At 39.1% G+C, this 23,662-nt stretch overlaps 1 protein-coding gene across 7 annotated transcripts in view; it reads left to right on the top strand.

Moving 5' to 3' along the window:
- The window catches only part of BBX (BBX high mobility group box domain containing), a 256,940-nt gene that overhangs the window by 183,378 nt on the left and 49,900 nt on the right, over nt 1-23,662 (top strand). For all 7 annotated transcript variants that reach the window (XM_058555734.1, XM_058555736.1, XM_058555738.1 and 4 more), the window contains exons 6-8: nt 4,126-4,193; nt 16,907-16,987; nt 20,311-20,385. In XM_058555734.1, coding sequence (XP_058411717.1) covers nt 4,126-4,193; nt 16,907-16,987; nt 20,311-20,385 — 224 coding nt within the window. The remainder of the gene's footprint in view (nt 1-4,125; nt 4,194-16,906; nt 16,988-20,310; nt 20,386-23,662) is intronic.

Raw genomic sequence — 23,662 nt, forward strand, 5'->3', positions numbered from 1 at the left:
AGGTAGTATTTTTAACGAATAATACAGACAAAGAGAGAAGCGAAGCAAAATTTATAACCAATGACAAATATATAGCATATCTTAAAGCTTGGGAGCATGACATATGTAGAATGTGTGTAAATACTTGAAGTATAGAGCAAGTGGTGTGGTCATTATAAATATATGTGAATTCCTGACATTGATGTTATGGAAAAGCGGAGGGCAATGTGGAGATTGTCAGGAGCTCAAGAAATTTTAAAATGTAGCGAAACTGCTTATACACGCATACACACTATTAAGCTATCCCAGTAAGCACCTTAGTTGTCGTGGATACTTAAAAAGCCACAATTATGTAGATTATCTGAGGATCTGAAACATCGAGGGCAGGAATATAAACAACTCCATCACAAATCTGAGAGGGATCTGACAGCTGTTTCTTAGAGGGAATTCCCATCCTACCCCCTCTTCCGCCCCCATTCCTGTATGGGCTGGACAAATTTAAAATTCCAGATGGTCCCATTTGTTATGGGACCTTTAATACTCTTTGGGTGGTAAGGAATGCTAAAGCATTTATTACCATGAAATAAAGTATTTATATTCCCCCTGCAAATGGCTCTGTCTTCCTTGGCTGTTGCAATGCAGTAATCAAGAGAGGAATTTTGCAGGATGCAATTGGGAGATTGGGCAGGGTGGAAGCAGTGAAGTTGGTCTTGAGCTATTGGGTTTCCGTTTCATTATTACAAGCAAATGTTTTTCAAAATGGAGCACTGAACTATTTGCAATGTAGGAAGCTTGGAAAAGGAGGTTGAGCAACATTGTGATGACACCTCATTTTTTTAATAGCCGGTAGGCCTAATGAGGTTTAGTAGTTCAGTGTGTGATTCATAGTATAACAAGCATGTGGTGGTATCCTACATGAACCTACAAAATGTAGTCTAACGTAATGGCAGCATTCTGGGGGAACAAGGTCTTCAGGTGATTGTTATGTAGGTGTCTATAATATGATTCCTGGTGAGCTTCCAAAATGATGCTTCTACATATCCCAGAAGAATCAAAACAGAGATCTCTCCTTGTTTTAGCTGTCACTTTGTACAATTTTTAGCTTCAGCCCACTTGCTCGTAGTCTTGGTGAGCTCTCTGGACTTCCCAGATTCTATCATTGGAGTGTTTTATAAAACATTTTGTTATCAAGACCAAAGAAGACTATATGGATGATTGGCTTCTAGTGGAATTCCTTTGATTATCATTTATCTTCCATTTCTTTTTCTCCCAATTCTAAATCGAGATCAGTCTATGTAGGTGTTTTGCATACAATGATTCTTCACAAACCAAAAATAGTTGTAGAAAAACTAGTGAAAGCTATAAAATATGTCTGTCTGTAGCACCATTTGTGACAGCTTACTCAACTACCTTTTATACTTACAAATTGAAAGTGGGACCTAGACTTCAACCACGGTATTTTCAGATCATCTTCTAAGAACGGTGTTCTTCAAAGCACAACGCAGGCAGGGAGAACACCCTCCTCATGTTATGTCATTGTGTAAGGATGTACTCCTCACAGGTAAGGACCTGTGATGGGTGGTGGAAATCCCTGATCAGAGCCCTTGTTAAGCTAGTAGATAGTGGATAACATGGGTCCGACCTTTCTAGTTATGTCCCTTTTCAATACAATGAAAGCAAATTAATTTGCCTTTAATTAAAACATGGTACTTAGCTGTTTGAATCTAGCAGATACCATAGGGCTTTTAGAGGCCACTTTGAGCTTTTGCTCAGCATGAAATCTCGTTTTGTCTTGTTTTCCCAATAGTCCTTTTCTTGTGAGATTTTGCTGTTTTGAATGACCCCAGAGCAATCAAATGTATGATTTCCATGAAGGAAAAGCTATGTAGAATTTAATTTAGTACAAGCCCTTTTGGAGGAGGGAAAGCATGCTATTTATGTAAATATATTTTTGATATTTCTAAATAACTATATAGGTGTAAATTAATATAAAGGATGATGGTAATTTCTTGGTCTGTGTTTTAGTATCTGTATAGCAACTTCTTGCAAAGTCACATTGGCATATAATTTAAATATTATCATGGAAGTGTGTTCCTATTTTACTTTATAATTTGAACTAACACATTTTTATCTTTATTACAAAGTGATCATCCAACCCTCTTGATCTCTAGAATGACAGCAGCAAAAGTATTTAGCTGTCCAAAGAACCAAATTAAACTTTTACTTTTTGTTATATTCATTTCCCCCCTGATCTTTATTTTATTTTATTTTTTTTGTGAGGAAGATCAGCCCGGAGCTAATGTCCGACGCCAATCCTCTTCTTTTTTGCCGAGGAAGATTGACCCTGAGCTAACATCCGTGCCCATCTTCCTCTACTTTATATGGGACATGGCCAGAGCATGGCGTGACAAGCAGTACATCGGTGCGCACCCAGGATCTGAACCTGCGAACCCCAGGCCGCCGAAGTGGGGCACACGCACTTAACTGCTTGCGCCGTGGGGCCGGCCCCCTGATCTTTATTTTTAAGTAGATTTAAATATCTATTTTAATAGCCACAGTAATTCTTAAACTTAATATTTAATTAAGGATGGAATCTTAAAACAACAACAAAGAGCCCTGTTTCATCAATTCAACCAGTGTTCCTGGATGTGTGTCTTCCTATGTGGCTACCTTCCAACACTGAGCTATTTCTTGACCACCTGATCATGTGATGACACATTTTCTCCTCTAATAACCTCTTCCTTTTTTTCTTTCTTTTTGTAAACTACCTCAGATTCGTTTTTCAATTTTTTTTTTTAATTTGACTGTATATAAGGTGTGGTCCGAGTTGCTGCATTTATTCTAGAGACAGACTATGTACAAAGATGTACTTAAGGGCATACATACCTTTAAACAAAAAATCAAGAAAGAGGGGCCGGCCGGGTGGTGTAGTGGTTGAGTTTGTACACTCCGCTTCTGGCAGCCTGGGGTTCACAGGTTCAGATCCCATGCTCAGACCTACACACCACTCATCAAGCCATGCTGTGGTAGGCATCCCACATAAGGTGGAGGAAGATGGGCACGGATGTTAGTTAGCCCAGGGCCAATCTTCCTCAGCGATAAAGAGGAGGATTGGCAGCAGCTATTAGCTCAGGGCTAATCTTCCTCACACACACAAAAAAAAATCAAAAAAGGAAAAGAAACTCCTAAATATCTTCAGGCAACAGTATGCCTGATCCTTATTTTTAATTGTAGAGAGATTCCTAAAATTAAAAAGGCGTTTATTGAGGACCTATATGCACTAGGATAGGCGTCAAGTTAGGCATTTTCACATATGTTATTTCATTACAGTTCTGAAATTTAATTCATTTAACAGAACCTTAAAGGATCTAGGTTTCTTATTGTCTATAATACTTACTTTGTTTAGATAGAATCCTGAGTCAGAGATCTGCCACTCTGCTGGTTTTATTTTGTCTTTCTGTTTCTGTTGATTATTGAAGGAATGAAGACAAAGACCTTCAGTAATATAAAAAGGATTCCCTTTAAATCTTACAGATATTTTGAGGAAGTGCCTGACTATACCTCTAAGATTTAAAATGTCAAAAATACATCATTGTTTAATTTAAATTTGTTCTTGAAAGTTGTAAAGAAAGATTATTTGAACAAAGCCCACTAGATTCTGGAGGCCCCTTTGTAAAATTTCTCTCTATTCTCTGGTTCCTCCAATAGCCTGGATCTTCTTATCAGCCCTGATTTCACATGGCAGAAATAACAATGAGAGAATCACAATCTCAAACTTCTTAGAAGACAAGCATAAGCACTCTTTTGTTTAAAAAAATTCATCTAAATTCTCTATGCAGTTAGGAAAGAAGCATCACGTTAGGAGATACTTCATGTTCTAAACAGCTGTGGTATTGAAGACAGTATTATGTTGGAAGGGTGGAACAACAGTGGTATTTAAAAAGCTCACCAAGTATGGGTACTGAGCACATATATGCCAGGTTATTGCTACATAAAGAGTTTTGAAAGTTTTCTATAAAAAGTTATAGGTGGTTCTGTTGGATTTCTGATTGCTAGTCTCTGTGAGTATTCTTTTTTTGAATCTGTGTGGATTATAGGTGCTTCATGGTTGTAAATTGATGATTTATTTGTTTTTGACTTATTTAGATCCTACTCAAATGGGAGGCCTGAGCATGCTGCTTTTAGCTGGAGAACATGCTCTTGGCACACCAGAGGTAAGCTGGTCCCTCATCCCTCTCCACTCTGCTCATGCTAGAGGTCGAGAGCACAGACGTTTGTATTCTGTTCACACTGTTAGTTCTGTAGTTTCATTGTTTACAGCTCATGAACAAACTTTACTTTTAATTGTTTTCAATAAGATCTGTATGTGCATTATATTGTGCCTTGAGGGTAACAGGAGTGGTATAAATAAGCCCAAGAGGACCCAAACATGGATCATGTGCAGATTTTGAGGTTCCAAGAGCCTAGGAGTAAGAAATGTAATGTCCTTACAGATAATTAGCATTTGCCATGACTGTATCTTGGGTCTGTAAGGCGGGTCCTATGATTCATTCAACTCTATACATAACATTCCCTGCTTTCGTGATGTTCTCATTTAGACTTGCTAGTGAAAATATGAGTTTAAAAAGCATGAAACTTGGTCTCTCTGGTATCGGAATGAATCCAAACTCCTGTTTTTGAAAATCAGAAAACATGGCGTTCCAAGATTGTTTTGTTTCTTTAAAATGGAAAAACGAAAAGGACCCAAGCCCTCATGACTTTGGTTCCATGACCTTTTATTCCTTTGTATAGTTATTGAGCTGCTTTTGCTAAACATTTTTAGGTAGGATTTTGATGGGCAGGTAGTAGGAGTTAAGCATGCATAGTTTGCATTTGTGGAATTCCTCTGTTTTCCAGACCCATTTAACAGGGGCCAGACGAATTAACCTGCAGGTCATGTTATTTCACCACACTCAGGTTCTTGAGATGGAAATTTTTCAGTCCCCAACCAGAGTAGCTACTTAGGGCAAAATAGCAGTCAGCTCAATTTTATTGCCGATACATACTTTTTACTTTCTTTTTTTTAAAGTTGTGACTATGCCGTACAGATCACAGTTGAAGCCTATTCAAATAGTGGTTTTAGAAGATACCATATAAGATGTATTTGGGATCCGTAGTAGTTAACCAGTTGTTCAATTTAACTTAATTATTTTGATTCCATTCAATTCACTGTAGCAAAAGATGTGTAAATTGCTGAACTGGTAGTTATTTACATTGTACTGCTCTTTAGCTGAAAAAAGTAAACACATCACTTTGAACCTTCGCACACTCATTATTCAGCATGTTTGTGCATCCTAACACTCTAGCATCCTCCGGCATCAGTTTGCTTTCTAACACAAGGCTTCTGCCTCACAGCATCAGACTGCCTCTCACCTGGGTGTATCCCAAGCACGTTCCAAAAGGTGAATGTTGGAATAATAATGCACACTTGACCTTTCCGCACAGGCTGACTCGTGATTTCTAAGAATGTACTGTGTTGTGAAAGTCAGCATCATCTTTCCTAACAGATTAGATTATAAAGATGTTTTTCTTCCCAACATCTGTTAGCATTCTTTTTAGCCTTCGTTGTGAACAAATGTAAACAAATAAACATCTATAGAACTTACAGATAGATGGAAACGCTAGTCAAAGAAAAGAATGATTTTTTTTTTCTTTGATTGAAGTTTGCCTCCTGGGCTCTTTTCAGTAAGAAGTTCTCCTCCCCCCTTTTAAGAACAGCAGAGTTTTGATGCAAGCGGTTTAAACAAAGCGGTGGTCGACCTTTTATTTCTGATAAAGGGGAACCATTTTGAGAATTCTCAAGCTAAAGAAACGAAGAAAACCAAGTGACTTAAAGAAGTGAACCCTATAGGAGAAGGGAGTTTATGCTAAGGAAGGAGTTGCTCTCAGTTAGGTTTTTAAGAACCACTTCTAAGAACACAACTCTTTCTTCATAATCCCTACTCCTCATCTCAGAGATATTTAGGTCATTATTGAAGATAACCTTGAGATACTGAAACAATAAAGCAGTGTAATTTGTATAAAATAGTGCTGTCTCTAAATATAATTAGTTTGAGAGTTTATGTCATGGGTATCAGTAGACTTCATCTAGCCTGATTTTCTATGCAGAGTCTTATTCTGAATATGTAGCCATCGTTGTAGAACTTTAGGGGCTTATATACATAGGCACGTGACCAGCATAAGACAAGTGTAGCAAATATATACTTATGTGTTTCTAGGAAAATTATCATGATAATGAGATAAAAAAAAGAGAGACAGAAATTTCATACTTCCGACATATGGGACAATTACCATGCCTGTTTATACTGTTAGGTAGGACCAGTCAAATAAAGTGACATTTTACAAAAATTCTGCCACAGAGAAGGTCTAATCATAATGACTTTTTAAAGTGCCATGACAGAATTCTTATTCTGAAATATCATTCTTAAAGGGAGGAGATTTTCCTAAGTTAACTAACTTGAAACCTAAAACCACATAGAAAAGGTCCTCAAAAGTCAATTGTTTCGAATTATGGAAATTTTGGTATAGGTTATAAATATATATATATATATATATTTTTTTTAACAATTCTAGAAGGTAGAGAGGCTTGTTGTAACTGAAATAATAAAATTCCAGATTCAAAGCATCTTTGGCCTATGTTATTTCCTAGATCTACCTGAAGTGCTCATAACTTTTTAGAGAGAAATGTGGGTTCTTGAGGTATCAGTGGACAAATAACAAACAAAATGTTTTCTTTTTCCTTAGTCTTCTGATTAACTCTGAATCTACCATAATAGATTTGTGACATTATTGGGTCAATGTTTTTATGTGCTACTGTTATTGAGCTTGGTTCTGTGGTTTCAGTTGTGGTAACTTTCTGTCTCTGATGCAAAAAAGGTATGAAATTTCCATTTACGGTTTGTTTTGGTTCTTTTATTTTTCTCATAAATGATCAGCCTTATATTTCCTTTATACCCAGAATACATTGAAATGCATTAAATATTTGGGATAAATTTTAGAAAGCAGTGTTTTTCATTAAAGAATTTATGGATTGAGGAAGCGAAATAGATGTGTTGGTCAAGATAGGCATAACGGAGTGACCCCTGGCTCAGAGTGGTAGACACAGCTTGTCTCTCCTGAGATTTGGTGCAATATAAGCACAGGAGTCTCATTAGGAAATAACCCCATAATAGTGAAGGAAATAGAAAGAGGTGTTTCCAATGAAGATGCGATTTTAACAAACTTATTTAAATCAGAAATCAAACAGAAGTTGCTTAGTCAATAAAATATGATGTAAGAGTCAGCTGAAAATAGGCTAGCAGGGGGCTGCAGAGAGCCAGTCTGCTCAACAGAATGCCCTGGGGTTTAAGTGAACATATACACTTTTTGTTTACTTTAAAGGATCAAGAAAGAAAAAATAGAAGAAATAAAAGTAATAATGTTCACATCAAACTCTGGGAAGAGCTAAAGAGAAGGCAGTTACATTGAGGGTTAAGCCCTTACATTTCATATCAGGGAGTTATTATCTAAGATGAAAATTCAATAAGATGAAAATGAAAATGAAAATGCAAATATAAGTATTTGATCTAGAATTTCTAGAAGTAATCTTTAAGATTAAAAATCTTCTATGCTGTTGTATGTTACTTTAATAAAAAATGTAAAGCTAAATTAAATTTTAAAAATAAAGGCAGGGCCCGGTGGCCTAGTGGTTAGGTTTGGTGCGCTCTGCTTCAGCAGCCCAGGGTCGTTTCCCAGGGGCGGACCTACACTACTCATCAGTGGCCATGCTGTGGCGGCAGCCTGCATACAAAACAGAGGAAGATTGGCAACAGATGTTAGCTCAGGGTGAATCTTCCTCAACAAAAATAAATAAATACAGGCAGGGAGTCATACAATTCAGAGTGTGTGAAAGGGGAGATGATTTAACATAAAATATATAGAACAGCTTGGATTAATACTGGAAAGGGCAACATTCAGTATCAGACCTAAGTGGGTGCCAGAAAATCATCTTGGCTAGATCAGAAGGGATGGTTTGGGGAATAATGGAAAATAAGAAATGTTAGGCAGATGGAAAGGTTTGAAGACATCAGCATCCGTTTAGTTGAATGACTAAGGCAAACTTTCAGATATGTGGGAAGTGCATTAGACCTTGGGCCCTGATTTTATAATGCCTAGTTTTTGTTGGAACCAAAAGACATGACACTAAAGTTACGATTAAGCCACTTTTTTCTGCTTCCAACCTGTAAAATGGAGCTAATAATAATACCCGCGTGCCTCTAACTCCCAGGACGTCTGTGAAGATTAATTAAAGAAAACCTGTAAGGCATTTTTAACTCTCCTGAAAAGCCTTCTTGCAAGTACCTAATATTATTACCGTAAGTTATTCTAGGCATTTCATACTTAACTTGAAAGCTTAAATTACATCAGGCCGTACTCCTACAGGCTCCAGTATGCTTTACCAGCGTCGTGCGCGCACCGAGTTCCTGCCCGCTGAAAACTGGTAGGAAATTACAGTTGTAATTTACTCTCTTCATCACCAGGTGCTCAAGGAGGAGACACTTTCTAATACCTGGGAGTAATCAATATAGGAAGTGACTTCAGCAGAGTAGCCGAGTTAGCATCAGAGTTAGTGGAGAAGATGCTAGCAGATGATGGCACACCTCCGTTAAGGGACTGTAAAGGTCGTGCTATATAAGAATTGAATGGTCCAGGAACTGGGTGTCATCTTTTCACAGATTCAGTCATATAGCAGGTATTTATCGAATGCTTTCTATGTGCCAGACACATGAGGGAACAGACTAGACACAGTCTCTGCCCTCATGGAGCTGATGATTTATGAAGATTCAGGTTTTTAGAGATAGCAACCCTTCACGTGAGACTTCTGGCTTCAAAGGGAATCACATTGATTTTCGTTTGTTAATTTAAAAATTATTAAAATATTTATTTAAAAATAGTTCATGTATCTAAATTTCTAGATATGACTGTATGATTGAAATTTAGGAATTATAAATATATTTTGTTTTATGTTTGTAATATCAATCTCTTACCTCTTCCAGGAAGCCCTTTCTGATTTCTTGAGCCAAATATCATTCCTCCTCTTCCTAATCCCTCATAGCTCTTACTGTCAGTGTTATACATTTCAGCACTTGATTATATTTAGTTGTGTTGTTATAAACTCTATAACAAAAGTCTTTTTAAAAGAAATTTTTTGGGGCTGGCCCCATGGCATAGTGGTTAAGTGCTCGCACTCTGCTGCTGGCGGCCCGGGTTCGGATCCCAGGCGCGCACCGACGCACCACTTGTCAGGCCATGCTGTGGCGGTGTCCCACATAAAGTGGAGGAAGATGGGTACGGCTGTTAGCTCAGGGCTAATCTTCCTCAGCAAAAAAGAGGAGGATTGGCATGGATGTTAGCTCAGGGCTGATCTTCCTCACAAAAAAAAATTTTTTTTTTTCTCATTGTATACTATGTGTAAGTCTTGACTCATCTGGAAGACTTGAAGCAACTCGAGATCAGGACCAGTGACAGGATTGAAGTAGTTAAGACAGCTTGCATTTATTGAACACTTCCTCTGTTCCGGGCGCTGTTCCTAAGTGCATTACATAAGAGTAACTCTTGATCCTCACAAAAACCCTATGAGTTGTCTTATTTCCCTTGTAAGTAAGTATTAAACCACTAGGTGAGGAAACGGAGGCAGAGAAGGGTTGTGCAGCTATGCAGTGACAGAGTGGGATTTGAACCCAGGAGGACTAGCTTCAGTCTTGTGTGGAATAGAGGGGCCTTTGTGATTCAGCCCCCACCCACCTGGCCTCAGCTCTAGCCACTTTCCCCAGGGCGTCCTGTGCTGCACCCTCACAGGGGCCTTCCATGAGCGCTTACTGGGGGCCAGGCTCTGCGCAGACCCTTACACTGATCATCTCATTCCGCCTTCCCACGAGCCCTGTGAGGTCGCTTTATTATTATGGCCCCCATTTCAAGGTGAGGAAACTCGGCTAGAGAGGTTACACAGCCTCTCCAAGGTCATAGAGCGAGAAAGTCATAATCTTAGGATTTGGACCCATGTATTTTCCGTTAAATGATGAGATAGGTGAAATCTGAGAGAAAAGATGATTATATTAATGTGTTAAACGAATGAATGATTATGTCCATATTTTAAACACTGTGAATTTTAAATTTAAGACAAATATAGAGCTGGATAAAATTGAGTGTTCACCTTTCTTGGTTATAATTTCTGACATCAGTGAAGTGGGGAAAACCATTTTCTACCCATTGGTACATTTGAGCTGGTTTGACGTGTGCCTCTCTTAGGCTACAGTATTTGACTGTTCCAGGGTCCTTAAATCCACTGAATTCCAACCCCCTCCCCAGCTCTCACCGTCACCCCCAAATCAAAGTTTTTCTTCCCTTCTCACAGTTTTATAGCTTCTAAATGTATTTTGTGAGGAAATATACTATATTTAAATTTTACATTAAGTAGCAAGTGGGCTCTTTGAACTTTGTCTCTTCCTGGTGGGATCTCCCCCTTTGATGTCGCTGTTCACTGCCCGTTTAAGCTGGAACTCCGCATCCAGCCCAGCCTCTTCCATCTCAGCAGTGGGCCTTAAAGCCCAGAGAATCAGGTCCTTTCACTCAACTTGATTGACAGGCATCTGTCCTCCATGAGTTCCCGGGCTGCATTGCGTGAGACGGGGATGAGCTTGCCTGAGCAGAGGTAGCGGGGAAGGTGGGCAGCAAGTGAGCTGGGATAGAAAGAGGTGGGTGGAGGACAAGAGGATGGAGGAGAAGGGTGGTTCTTGCTGCTGCGTTGCTGTTGAGAGCGTGTTGATATGCCCTGTTGCATTCTGTTCTCACCGTGTCCTGTGAGGAAGGCGGAGTAGCATTGTTACCTGCTTTATCAGATGCGGGGAGGGAGATGCTGTGATTGTCTCAGCTGCCGTGGCTGTTGTTTGTAGAAGTGGCCTCGCGTCAGTTCTGGCATCCTTACTCGAGCTCCGCCGCACGGCTTTACTCACGGCGTCGTCAGTGCTCTGCCAGCCCTGGTGCCCTGAGTAAAACCAGGGCCCGATGCCTCCTCTCAGCCCGATGACTTGCCATGTGTTCTAATGTGGGGGAGCACTCAGCTCTCTGCGGTGTTAATTGGTTGTGCTTCCAGGGGGGCCCAGCCTGCTGTCAGCCGGCCAAGTGCAGGGCTCTAGTCTCAGGTTCTCCTTAACCTCATTTAGGTTTAATTAAGAGTGGCCTCACTGCAGTCCTTCACGACGTTTGGAAGGACTAACTTTACATTTTAATTCGCCTATGTTTAAGCTCAAGTCCATTCCAGAGCTTCATTTAACATATTATCATATCATTAAATGCAAATCAAATAATCAGTCATTGAAGGATACTTGGCAAAAGCTGCCAATTGTAGGAAAGGCTTGGTCAGGCTGACCAAGGGTGAGAATCAGATCCCCAGGCCTCGGAGTCACACAGGATCTTTACACTTGAACTCTGAAAAGGGGATCCTCTACCCCCACACCCCTTCCTCCTGTAGCAGACAACCCCACCCCCACCTATACCTGCGCCCTTCTCTCAAATTCCCTCTTTCGGTGAAAGGCTTTAACCTAGCTTAGAAGCACAGGCATTGTCTAACCCGTCTGCCTCAGCCCTGTTTCCTGCAGGCCTGGCAAATACCATCGCTGGTTTAATTGGGGCCCCGCATCTCAGCTGGTTTATTGCTTAACCTTCTAATTGGTCTCCCGCCTCCACTCCGTCCGCAGCCAAGGTCATCCTGCACTCCACTGAGAACCATCTAACTACACGTCTCTCATGCTGCTCCTCTGACTGGACACCTTGGCTGGCTCCGCATTGCCTTCAGCCTAATTTTCGAATTTCTTAACATAGAATTCAAATTTCCCTCATTCCGATTCATCTCCCGCTGCGCTCCCAGGCGTCTTAATCTTCAGCCACACTGGGAAAAGCACTGCTTCTTACACACATGGCACACTTGCCTCCATACTTTGTCTCCTGCTGTTACCCCATCGCTTCCGCGATTCTGTTGCTCCTTCTAGGTGTATCTCAGGTGTTGTTTGTCTTCTTCCATACATCCAGAAAGAATGAAGGCTGCTCTATCCTCCCATGGGCCCTGTAATATTCCACCCGGACGCACTTAGTTCTTACACGTGTAGCTGTCTCCTGCACTCGAATTGCAAGCAGCTTAAGGGCCAGACATGTTCTCTTAGTCATCATTTCATTCCCCAGCACAAAATGCATACAAATGGAGTGAATGTATGCTTCTTGAAAGCAGCAGTCTTTGTGGCTGGCACATAATAGGTGTTTATTGAATATTTGTGGAGGGAGTGAGTAATCAATAAGTGTTTGAATTAGCAAGAGCAGGAGTATGTAGTTCAGCTACAGCCAGTGTTCTTACCCCTTTCATTGACTGTGTCCATCACAGTCCAGTGTGTGTGGTCTTGTGCCTTCAGAAGCAGAAATGGGCTCTTGATGAAACCTGGGTTTCCAGACCACTTATGGTGCATCTAATTGGCTTGATCTGTTTTGTATCAGGGTGCTAGATCATATTTCTGTGTCTACAGTTTTCACGATCTGAATTGCACCTGTGGAAAAAAATAAGTGCTGTGTCATAATTCTTAATTATACTAATCATTCCCCTTCCTTGGTTATTGAGAATTACAGTTAAATCAAAGGGAAGATCGGATTTAAGGCAAGTTGACTATGTGGTTAATAAAACTTTGCTTTTAAAATCCCTTTAGCTGTTTTCTTTCTTGGGCATATAGCTACACCTAGTGGCTTTAGGGATTATTTCAGAGTGTTTCTAGAAACAGCTTCTTTTGGTTTTTTTCTCCATTTATTTATTTAGTATCTTTTCTTAGCTCTTAATTAATGAACAGATGTCTTTGACTCTTTATATTCTGCTATATTTAGAAAGTAAGCTGGCTCTAGCATAGGAGTGGATATTGAGGAATTAACATTTATCTATAAAAAGCATGCCCCACCTGGTAAGTAATTTAGAGTGCTGTAAATACAAACAGCAAGACAACAAGGTCTGGGACCCTCTGACTAATAACTTTACTTAAACAGGAGCCTTTTGTGGGAAATACCCTCTTCCTTTTATGTGGATGTAATCCTAGATTTCTTTACCAAATATGTGTATATATTGGTGTATGCATGAATATACACACTTGTATTGGGTGCCTTATTTATCAAGCAGTCAAGAATGAATCCTGCATGTATACATTTTCCACGTCATTGAACCATTTTTACATTTTGAAATTTTAGATGGAAATATGTGTAGCATATATCACACATTTCTGCTTTTTAACAAAGGATATATTTCATAATTATCCTTATCTTGACAACTTAGGATCATAGTTATAAATATTAATTACTGAGTGAACTGATGCCTTCAGGAGGAACTTTGGGCTATTTGCCTTACTTTAATTTCTTTTAGATTGAGTAGGATGCTGCGGAACACATTTGCATCTGTTCTTACAGTTCTTCTGTCTTCCCCCGGTGTCGTCTTGCAGCTGGCAGTGTTTCTTTGACAACCCTCTCCCTTTTTCTTACCCCACTCTTGGCCCTTCTGATTGCTGCTGCCGTTCTGCCGTGGACTAGAGTCAGGTAACCGCGCAGCTTAGTAGTAACCCAGTTCTCCTGGCTCCTGACTTTGTGCTGTTTCCATTACACTACACTGAAGATTATGCTAAATCCGCAGTGCTTTCAAGTAAGAGTAACTAGATTTTTGAGAGAGGGCGTTGTCCAGTGAAATACACAGCCTCAGTGACTCTTACTGCTGTTTTAACCATTGAACAGCCTTTGTTGTGTGATGCCTGGCCAGGTCATTGAGATTCTTCGTATCACACGCACAGAGAATCAAGTCAGTCAATGGATATTCCTTGTGCAGCTGCTGTGCGTCAGGTGCATGGGGATCACAAACACACATGCATAGACTTTGACTGCCTAGTGCAATTGACATAACATGCAGGATTACAGGCGCCTTGATAATTACTTACATTTGAATTCTCCATTCAGATAGAAAGTTTTATTTAAGATCATCCATCCTAGTGATTTGCAGAAGGTTATTTAACGTTAAAACTTTGTGACTTGATGTGTAGTTATGGCCAGATAATCTATAGATGGGACTTAAAAGAAAATTGACTTGTCTTCTACAGTTTGTATGAACTCTAATTAAGCCATAGGGTGATGTATCTTCTCATAAATGGTAACTATTTCTCATGCATCATGGGAACTGAAATAAGAATATATGTTATATAGGCTATATGCAGTGTACTACCCTAAATGATAATACATTTAATTCCAAATATCTTTTATAGATTTCTGTCATGCGTACAATCTACATTATTAAAGATTTATAAGGACACTTTATAATTTTCATTTAGTCCTAGGCTTGATTTTAAATCAAATTTTGATTATTTACCAAGATGTCTAGGGGCTAAACACACAGGATTTCTTTTTTCTTTTCTTTTTTTTTTTTGAGGAACATTGGCCCTGAGCTAACATCTGTTGCCAATCTTCCTCTTTTCTTCTTTTTTTCTCCTCAAAGCCCCAGTACATAGTTGCATATCCTAGTTGTAGGTCATTCTAGTTCTTCTGTGTGGGATGCCACCTCAGCATGGCTTGATGAGCGGTGAGTAGGTCCGCGCCCGGGATCCAAACGGGCGAACCCCGAGCCACCCAAGCGGAATATGCAAACTTAACCGTCACACTACCCGGCCAGCCCCGGATTTCTTTATAAACCAGGATAATATTGATTTTTTTGTTGTTGTTATTCCTAAATTACAATATAAAGACATATTTTGTTCAAATATTCCTTCCAATAAAGGAATTTTTGTGGCTAGGAATTTCAAGATTCATTGGCCTTCTTTTTAGTGCATTTTGGGTCTCCTTGGCTTCAAATGCTTGAGAAACAAATAAAAACGCTTTGGGGCCATTTGGCATACAACTTGTCAAATAGTCAAGTGCCAGTAACAGAGTCAGGCTTTGGCAACCAAACCACAGGTAGCACATTAATTAAAGCTTCCACACCTTCTCTATGGAGCTTATCACTGGAAGAAGGTGGCCATTACTCTTTCAGATCCAAAGGTGACAATTAAAATTTCAAATGCCTGCTCCTGCCCAGTGGCCTGTGACACTGTTAGAGAAACACATCTTCAATGTCTAATGGAGAAATTCAGTGAGAAACTCTCTTTTTAGGCACGCAACGTGAGTGACTCTCAGCTCTTTCCATAGGATTCAACCATCTAATATAATCACATGCAGCTATTAAAATTATATCGGAAAAGGTTTAATAACACAGGGAAATTAATGTGTCATTAAAAAAGAACATCATATAACTATAGTACAACATCCAATTTTTGTTGAAAAAGTTATCTACATACACAGCTGGAAGAATGTACGTGGAATATTAACAGTGCTTATCTTTAGGAGATAAAAGATGATGGGCTGGCCCCGTGGCTTAGCGGTTAAGTGCTCGCGCTCGGATGCTGGCGGCCAGGGTTCAGATCCCAGGCACGCACCGACGCACTGCTTCTCCGGCCATGCTGAGGCCGCGTCCCACGTACAGCAACTAGAAGGATGTGCAACTATGACATACAACTATCGACTGGGGCTTTGGGGGAAATAAATAAATAAATGAATAAATAATTAAAAAAAAAAAGATGATTTTTCTTCTGTATCTTGTTTTTTGTTTTTTTTTTTCAGATTTTTCTGCAGTGAACTTGGATTTATTGTCAGACACATGATATTAAAAAGCATTTTTAACTTCTTAACTATTTTTCTTCTAAAGTGAAAGATAAGTTTTTCCATGAGACTCCCTAACCTTGTCATTCAAGAAAGGGAGGGTGGGGGGGACACACTGATTTGGGATTTAGAAGACTTGTCCACTTTCATTTATTTTATTCAGCATACTTGTTGAGTATCTACGTCATGCCCAGACAGTGTTAAGATTCTGCATTAAACAAAGCCGCTGGGAGAGGATGCCCAAGAAACAGATATTTGTGTTCTGTGGTGATCAATGCTAAGTACCATGAAGATAAAGAAGATTACTGAGTGTTGGGAAGGGGAAGTATCATGTACCTCTCTGGTCCTAAGTTCCTTCATCTGTAAAAAGGGTTAGATCAGAGCAATAATGAAATCCTTCCCTCTCTAACATTGGGACTCCTGTGACTTTTGAATAACAGTTGGCTACCTAAGTGATTATGTCACCCAAATACAAAAATGGGTCAATTTTAGTGATGAGATAAAATAGGGAATGTGTATCCCGAGGAGAGTACTTGATTAATAGCAAGAATTTTTGAAAAATCAGTGGTGTTTCTGTAACCAGTGTTAATAATGAAGATAGCAGAGCCTTAAATGTTTACCCAACATGGTAAATAGTGCAAAGGAAACTATATTATAAAAAAAAATTCTCTTAGGTAAATACTAACCTTTCTAAGATTGTGGCTTGTGTATAAACACATGAAAATCCTGGAAAACAAGAATTCGACTTTAGTTTTGTTTTCCCAAAAGGTTTGTATTGTCAGATCTTGTGTGTGTTCATGTAGTCTGGTGATGTGAAATACTGGGGAAACACAGAACATGGAAGAAGTAGCTATTCCTTGGATTTGGTGGCAGAAAGCCAAGAGAGCAAGTGGGCATCATTGTAGTAAGAAATTTCTCTTAGGTAAATATTAAGCTTTCTAAAATGCATCATCCTGCTATTTATGGTATTATTTGCAGTTGGATGGCTTCTTGTATAAAACTTTGCAAAATACAACTACTTTTTTCTCACAGTATTGCCTCACATTTGTGGAACCATTTTTTCCTCAAATAGGAATGTTTTAGGTGCATTTATCTTCTGTTGTCTTCCAGAAACGATTCCTGTGATGCCTCATGCCATCCTTCTTTCTTTCAGGTGTCCTCTGGTACTTGCAGGCCTGATGTTTCAGAATCTCCTGAATTACGTCAGAAGTCACCATTATTTCAGTTTGCTGAGGTAATATGTTGCAATTTATACTTAATGAGGAAATTATAAAATGAGCCTAAATTTGGGCTGATGATAGTAACTTAAAGCAATGAAGAACTCAGCTTAATTAACCATAAATGCGAAAATGGAATCAAATTTTGGGAAAGATATTTTGGCACACCAGAGTGTCTTAATTAAGGAATAACTATATTTATGTTCATAGAAGCTTATTATTAAGTCATACTAAATATTATTACACTTAAACCTCATCACTAATTTTTATTCATGGATAGTAAAGTTAAGAGTATAATTGAATTATTATTAGAACTTAGTCATTTATCAGGTGTTACTTTACCAGGTGTTAAATCAGAAGAGAGAATCAACTCATGGTTATTGGCTATGCATTCCTTTTTTCCTTTTTTTTTTTTTTAGTACCCTTTTCTCTTAATTAAACCTTTAGCATGCAGTTGGCAGTTTTCAAAGTCTTACGTCTTGTGTCAAACCTGTTGGGCTCAATACATCTCTAGCATTGATTCAGAGAGATGATATAGAAAAAGCACATTATCCTTGATATCAAATCTAAAGGTTAAGACTGCTTCCTGAAATATCTTCATTTACCCTAGAACTCAATATGGAGCTATGATTGATTAATTTTTTTCTAAACTTTAAACCACGTAGTCTCCCCTTGATCATTTGGATTGTCTTTCACTAGACCTTGTCTTGCACTGCCATCCTTCTGAGCGTTTGCCTGCTGTGTTACGGTTCTGCACAAGGAGAGCATATTTTTAGTTTCAGATGTTTTTTTTTCCCTCTCTGGTGTCTTTTCCTGGTGGTTTAAACATTTCATTGGCAAAACTGCTTTTCACACTGGCAATTAGGCCATTCCATTTTTTTGTGTGTATGAGGAAGATTGGCCCTGAGCTAACATCTGCCAATCCTCCTCTTTTTTTATTGCTGAAGAAGACAGGCCATAGGCTAACATCCATGCCCATCTTCCTCTACTTTATATGGGACGCCGCCACAGCATGGCTGGCCAAGCGGTGTGTCGGTGCGCGCCCGGGATCCAAACCGGCGAACCCTGGGCCACCGCAGTGGAGAGCACGCTCTTAACCGCTTGCGCCACGGGGCCGGCCCAGGCCATTCCTTTTAAGACATTGTTTATAATGTGCCTCTATGCCTTGCTGATGTCACCAGAATGTTGTAACATATATCTGCTGGCATGATGCTCCTTATCTATCACTTTTCTTTCTTTCTTTCTCTGAGATGTACCATGAATTCCAATTGTTTGTATATTGTTTCCTCCAGAATTTAATGGAATAGAGGATCCCTTCTGCCCTCCCTTTTCTACAGTAGTTATAGACATGTTAAATAATATTGGTCCCAACTTTGAAAGCAGAGATGTGATCCTTGAACCCCTAAAGATCTAATGAAATTTCTAAAATTTCCCATGAAATTTTGGTTGTATTGGCACGTGTACATCTTTGTGGCTTCTACAGCGTACCGAAGGTTCCAAAGACATCCCTGATCCTATTGCTTTTATATAAAGGTTCCTTAATCTAATATTTCTTCAGAAGCTCTCTATTCATGTCATTAACTGGATATCTCCTTTATCCCAATATTAATTTATAAAAACATTCTTTTGTTTAGAAACTTGTGAAATGCTTTTCAAAAATCTGGATGGTTTATACCACTGGTTCTATTTTGTTCACTGTCTGATTTAATCCTTGAAGAAATATATGGTAGGTTAGGCATTTCCCCTTACATAAACTGTTTATTTCTCTCACTGTTATTGAGGGTTGGTAGGAATGAAGGGTGATGTCTGAAGTAAGACTACGTGGTTTATAATTCCCAGGACTTCAGGAAAATCCTGTGCATTTATATTTGCTGTCTGTCACAACTTGCACGTGGTAGTCTTTTGAAATGATAGGTTTCGTGGTTTGACCAAGAAGAGTTCTACAGTTTTCCCCTCAAAAGTCTTCAAAAACACTTGGTTAAATCTTACCCATTTACAATAGTTTGTTTATATCCAGTTTGTTAAATAGGATCTGGGAGATCCTTTTTCTTTTTACTGATATTTATTCTAAAAATGCTAATAGTCCAATTCAAAAGATACAGTGGAATTAAAATTTTCCTAATGGCTTCAGCAGTGAATAAAATCAATAATTCTATCATTCTGTTTACTAATTCTTTCTTATCCTTAAAAATCACTTTGATACTGTAGCACCAACTGGTTCCATTGTTTTTATAACCAACTTAAGATGAAAAAATGATTTCTCTGATTGAAGAGTTATGATTGTTGTGCATTTATTGCTTAGTGAGTACCCTTTGATGGAGTTGAGGAGCACAGTTAATTGAAGAAAAAGACTTTATGGGACTAGAAATGTGCTGAACTTATAATGCCCAGGCTTTCTGCTCTTGTGACTCCCTTTCACTCTATTTTGTAACTGGATAGAAGCTTCATTCGCTTTGGAACCAAAATTGATAACTGACCTTGTTCTCAAAACATCCTTGGTAACTATTTCCACATGGCCCTCAGAGCAGACTTTTGATGAGGCTACCGTAGTTACCAAGTGGAAACAAAAGGTCTCCTAGTTGAACCAAGTGTGGTATGGCAGAATCCTCTATCCACTGTCAGACACACCTGAAGTGTGTGTGTGTGTTTGGGTAGGAAGATGCATGGTGTGATAAAAGGAAGAAATGTTGCTCGTATTCATTGAACAATTCATTGAGTTCTGGTGCCAGGCAAGCAGTGCATTCTGTGGCTTATTTTCTTCTCACCATAATCCTGTAAAATGGGGATTATCATCATCATCATCACCAATTTACAGTTGGGAAAAATAAGTCTCAGAAAGATTAGTTAAGCTGCCCAGGGTCATGTAGCTAGTGAGTAGAAAAGCTAAGATTCATTCCCAGATACCCTGACTCACATGCCTAGGCTTTTCACAGCAGCCTCTGGCAGAGAACAGCTTGGGGGGAGTAGGGTAGGGAAGAGAAAGTGACTGGCTTTACTTGTAGCTTCCAGCTTTTAGTCATATTTTAAAAGACTCATTGAAATAAAGAAAATTAATCTCAACAGGTCTCCTCAACTGCTGTTTGATACATACCTGATACCCTTACAAGAGACGTGGCAAATGAGCCACGTCTTAGTCTTTTTGTTGCTTCCAATCATCTGTTTTTAGAAACATGGCCTTTGTCTTCCTTTATCGTTTATGCTGTTCTTTGAAAAGGGATTGAGGGTGATGACTCATGTCTTAATCTTTTATCAGTGTCTGCAGTGGAAATATATGGCAGAGTCTATTAGTCTGATATGGGAAAATGTCCTTGTGCATTAAAAATTACTTGTTTCCTTTCAGATATCTTCAAGTACATCCCACCCCGATGCTCCTTCAAAAGGATGTCAAGCATCAGCCTTGTTTCAATTTGCAGAGGTATGGCCTTCTTTTTAATGCTTATTGGGCTCAGAAAACTTAGTGAGCTTAGGAAATGTTGGAATGGAGTTTTTGAACTTGGGCATGCCTCTTGACTTTACTAACATAATACACATAACAGAGCACTTAACTGCTTTTTGCTACCTTTGCTATAATCATAGATCAGCTCCAAATTATGTATCTATTGTATAAGCATTCATTAAAGAGTTCATTCAGAATAGTCACTTTCCAGTAATTCATTTATTTCATTTTACCTTGTTTTTAATTTGTGTTACAAGCTTGGAAAAACTGCTGTCAACATGAAGGCCATAGGATTCCAATTTATTAAATTTTTCCAGTAGTGAAGTTAGATGCCGTAGTTCGTGAATAACCCTCACAGCAAACACAGTGGTGAATACGACCCGTTCATCATCAGTGCTTAGCTTTTGATGTGATGTAGCTTCAGCCAGTATATTTTTGTGTGTGTGAGAGGAAGATCAGCCCTGAGCTAACATCCATGCCAATCCTCCTCTTTTTGCTGAGGAAGATTGGCCCTGAGCTAACATCCGTGCCCATCTTCCTCCACTTTATGTGGGATGCTGCCACAGCATGGCCTGATAAGCGGTGCCTTGGTGCGCGCCCGGGATCCGAACCTGGACTGCCAGCAGTGGAGCGCATGCACTTAACCGCTACTCCATGGGGCCAGCCCCCAGCCAGTATTTTTATTAGTGTTTAATCTCAGGCCTGGATCAGGTCAGCTCTTGCAGGATCTCAGATTTCTTTGGTTTGTCAGTCAGACAGAGAGCGTACACTCAAGAGCATTTTCTGGGTTGGTATGATGAGGAGGCAAAGCCGGTCCACTTGCTTTTGCCACAAAAGCCCTGGCCTCAACCATATGCTCATCTTTAATGAGCACTATATGACGCGTAAGAAAATGCACACAGTTCGTAAAAATAAGCTGCCGTCTGCTATAGGTGTTTCCTCTTTTTCCTTTTTATTAATTCCAACCAAAAATGCATATCATAAACAAAGCAGTTTTTTATAAGATTGAGAGAAAATGACGAGCAGGACTGTTCTGTTTAATGTGGATGTATTGAAGCACTTTGATTCATTTGAAGAGTGCTGCATAAATGGAATGTAAAATGATATCCTTTTGGCAGGAGAAAACCCAGCATCTTACTTGGAAAATGAGAAACCATTACTTTCAGCTCTTATATTAAAAAAAAAATGCCGCTGCTTCTTAGGACGCTTGTGTCCACCTCCGTGACTTCATTCCAGCAGTTGGCCTGCTCATCTGTTCGGCTTCTCTGCCGCAGTGTTTGCTGTCGCTGTTGAGGGCTATTCTGTAAGACTGGTAACAGAAATACCGTATAATGTTATCGTTTCAAGAAGAACAATTTGCTTGATGAATCTGAATAAATTAAGATTTTACTATAATTTTTCATTATGATAAATAGGCTGTTATTTTCACTGTCTGGGGAAATAGTTTTGTTTAATACTTTCTTGTTTTCCTCCAGGGATTGACATCCATTTATTTGATACGAATAATTTCTTCAAGAGTTAAAAAAGAATTTTGGCATGGTGACTGAATTTATTTTTAATCTTGATACTTGAGCCAATCCCATGCAACATTTTAGAAACATTTCCTTCGAAACAGAATGTCTTTGCCATATATTCTGTTTGATTAAATTCTACACTGTGTAGTACGAATATTAGGTTGGGGTTGGCTCATCTTGGACACACCTGATATTCACAGATGCATTAACTGCCAGGAGTATTCATTTACAATGTCAGTGTGGGATATCTCAGCTGGTACGTGTCTAACAGTTACCCCACTCAGAGCATGATTATTATTTAAGCAATACCATCGTCAGATTTATTAGGAGCTCCTGAAGCCCTGGGCAGCTGTGAGGGGCCAGTTTGATGGTGTCACAGCCGCTGTCCTGTGATTCTGGAGAATGAGGTCCCATGCCTCTCTGAAGCAAATTAATTTGTCCTCACTCCTCAAAGCATGAGAAGGGTTTTTTGTAGAGAAGAAAAGAACCTCCTCTTGGGAGCTGTGCAAGGAGACGTTTCCAGATGTCACTCCTCACTTGTCTCCTGAAGGCTTTTGGGTTTTGACCATGGGACATATATAAGATTTGAGGAAGCTTAAAAAACATTGTTATTTTGCAAGCTTATTAGGAGTTGTTTCATGGCATTGTAACACAAGAAGGCAGGCATGATGAAGAAATCAAAATAAAATGTTTTGCCCTAGAATCAAATGCAGTTCCCCCTCCCGACTCAGTATATCATTTTTCCTAGTGATATTTTTTGGCACAGGTTGATAATATAAGCCCTTTTAATTCCTAAGAAAATTAAATTATTACATACATGGTTATTTAATTGCAAATGTTATATGTGATTATACAAGAGAAGTACATGGTTCTCTAAGGGTACATAACCTGCCTAGTCACTTTCCTCAGCTGACCCAAGAGAACCCTAAGTCTCAATCTCTAATATCTCGTGATCTGACCATGTTGTCAGCCCGGTTCTGAGCTAGTTTATTCAAAGCTAAACAAGAGCTAACTAGATGAACTAATGAAATTATCTACTAAAATCTTCTATGAGCATATATTTTGTAGTAGAAATAAAATAGGCTATAATTACTAACTGTGATCATATCCCTAAAGCTCTTATAATTATTTCATAATACACCCATCACCTTTGAAAAAACACAAACTCTTGAAATTCTTGTTCTAATTAGTCTATGGCAGAGATTCTCAAACTGTCAAATACATCAGACTCACCTCAAAGGCTTGTTCAAACACAGATTGCTGGGCTCCACCCGCAGAGTTTCTGATTTATTAAATCTTGAGTGGGGCCTGCAAATTTGCATTTCCAACAAGTTTCCTATTAAGAAACCACAGTTTGAGACCGCTGCTCTATAGTTTATCATTTTTGCCATGAGTTATTAAATCGTCATTCTTAAGGCACTTCCTAGTGTCTCTGGGACCTTATAGGGAAAAGGGTGAAGTAAGAAAGGGATGGACATACAATAGAAAATTACCCAGTAGGCCCCTTTCTACCCCCATCTCCTTTCAGAGGGATTCTCAGTCTTGTGTTATGTACACTTAAGAGAAAAGTGTATGTTTATATAATTTAGGAAACAATTTACTCTTGAAAAATGTTTAGCTTTGTAGTATTTTAAGGTTAGGCATGCAAGATTCCTAGAGAGCATTCCTGCTAATTTCATTGACAAAGGTTCATAACTCTACGAAGAGATTAGCTAGATCTCTTGGCAGTGGGTCGTTTATCA

This window comes from Diceros bicornis, chromosome 15, assembly GCF_020826845.1.
Source record: "Diceros bicornis minor isolate mBicDic1 chromosome 15, mDicBic1.mat.cur, whole genome shotgun sequence".
Classification (NCBI taxonomy): domain Eukaryota; kingdom Metazoa; phylum Chordata; class Mammalia; order Perissodactyla; family Rhinocerotidae; genus Diceros; species Diceros bicornis.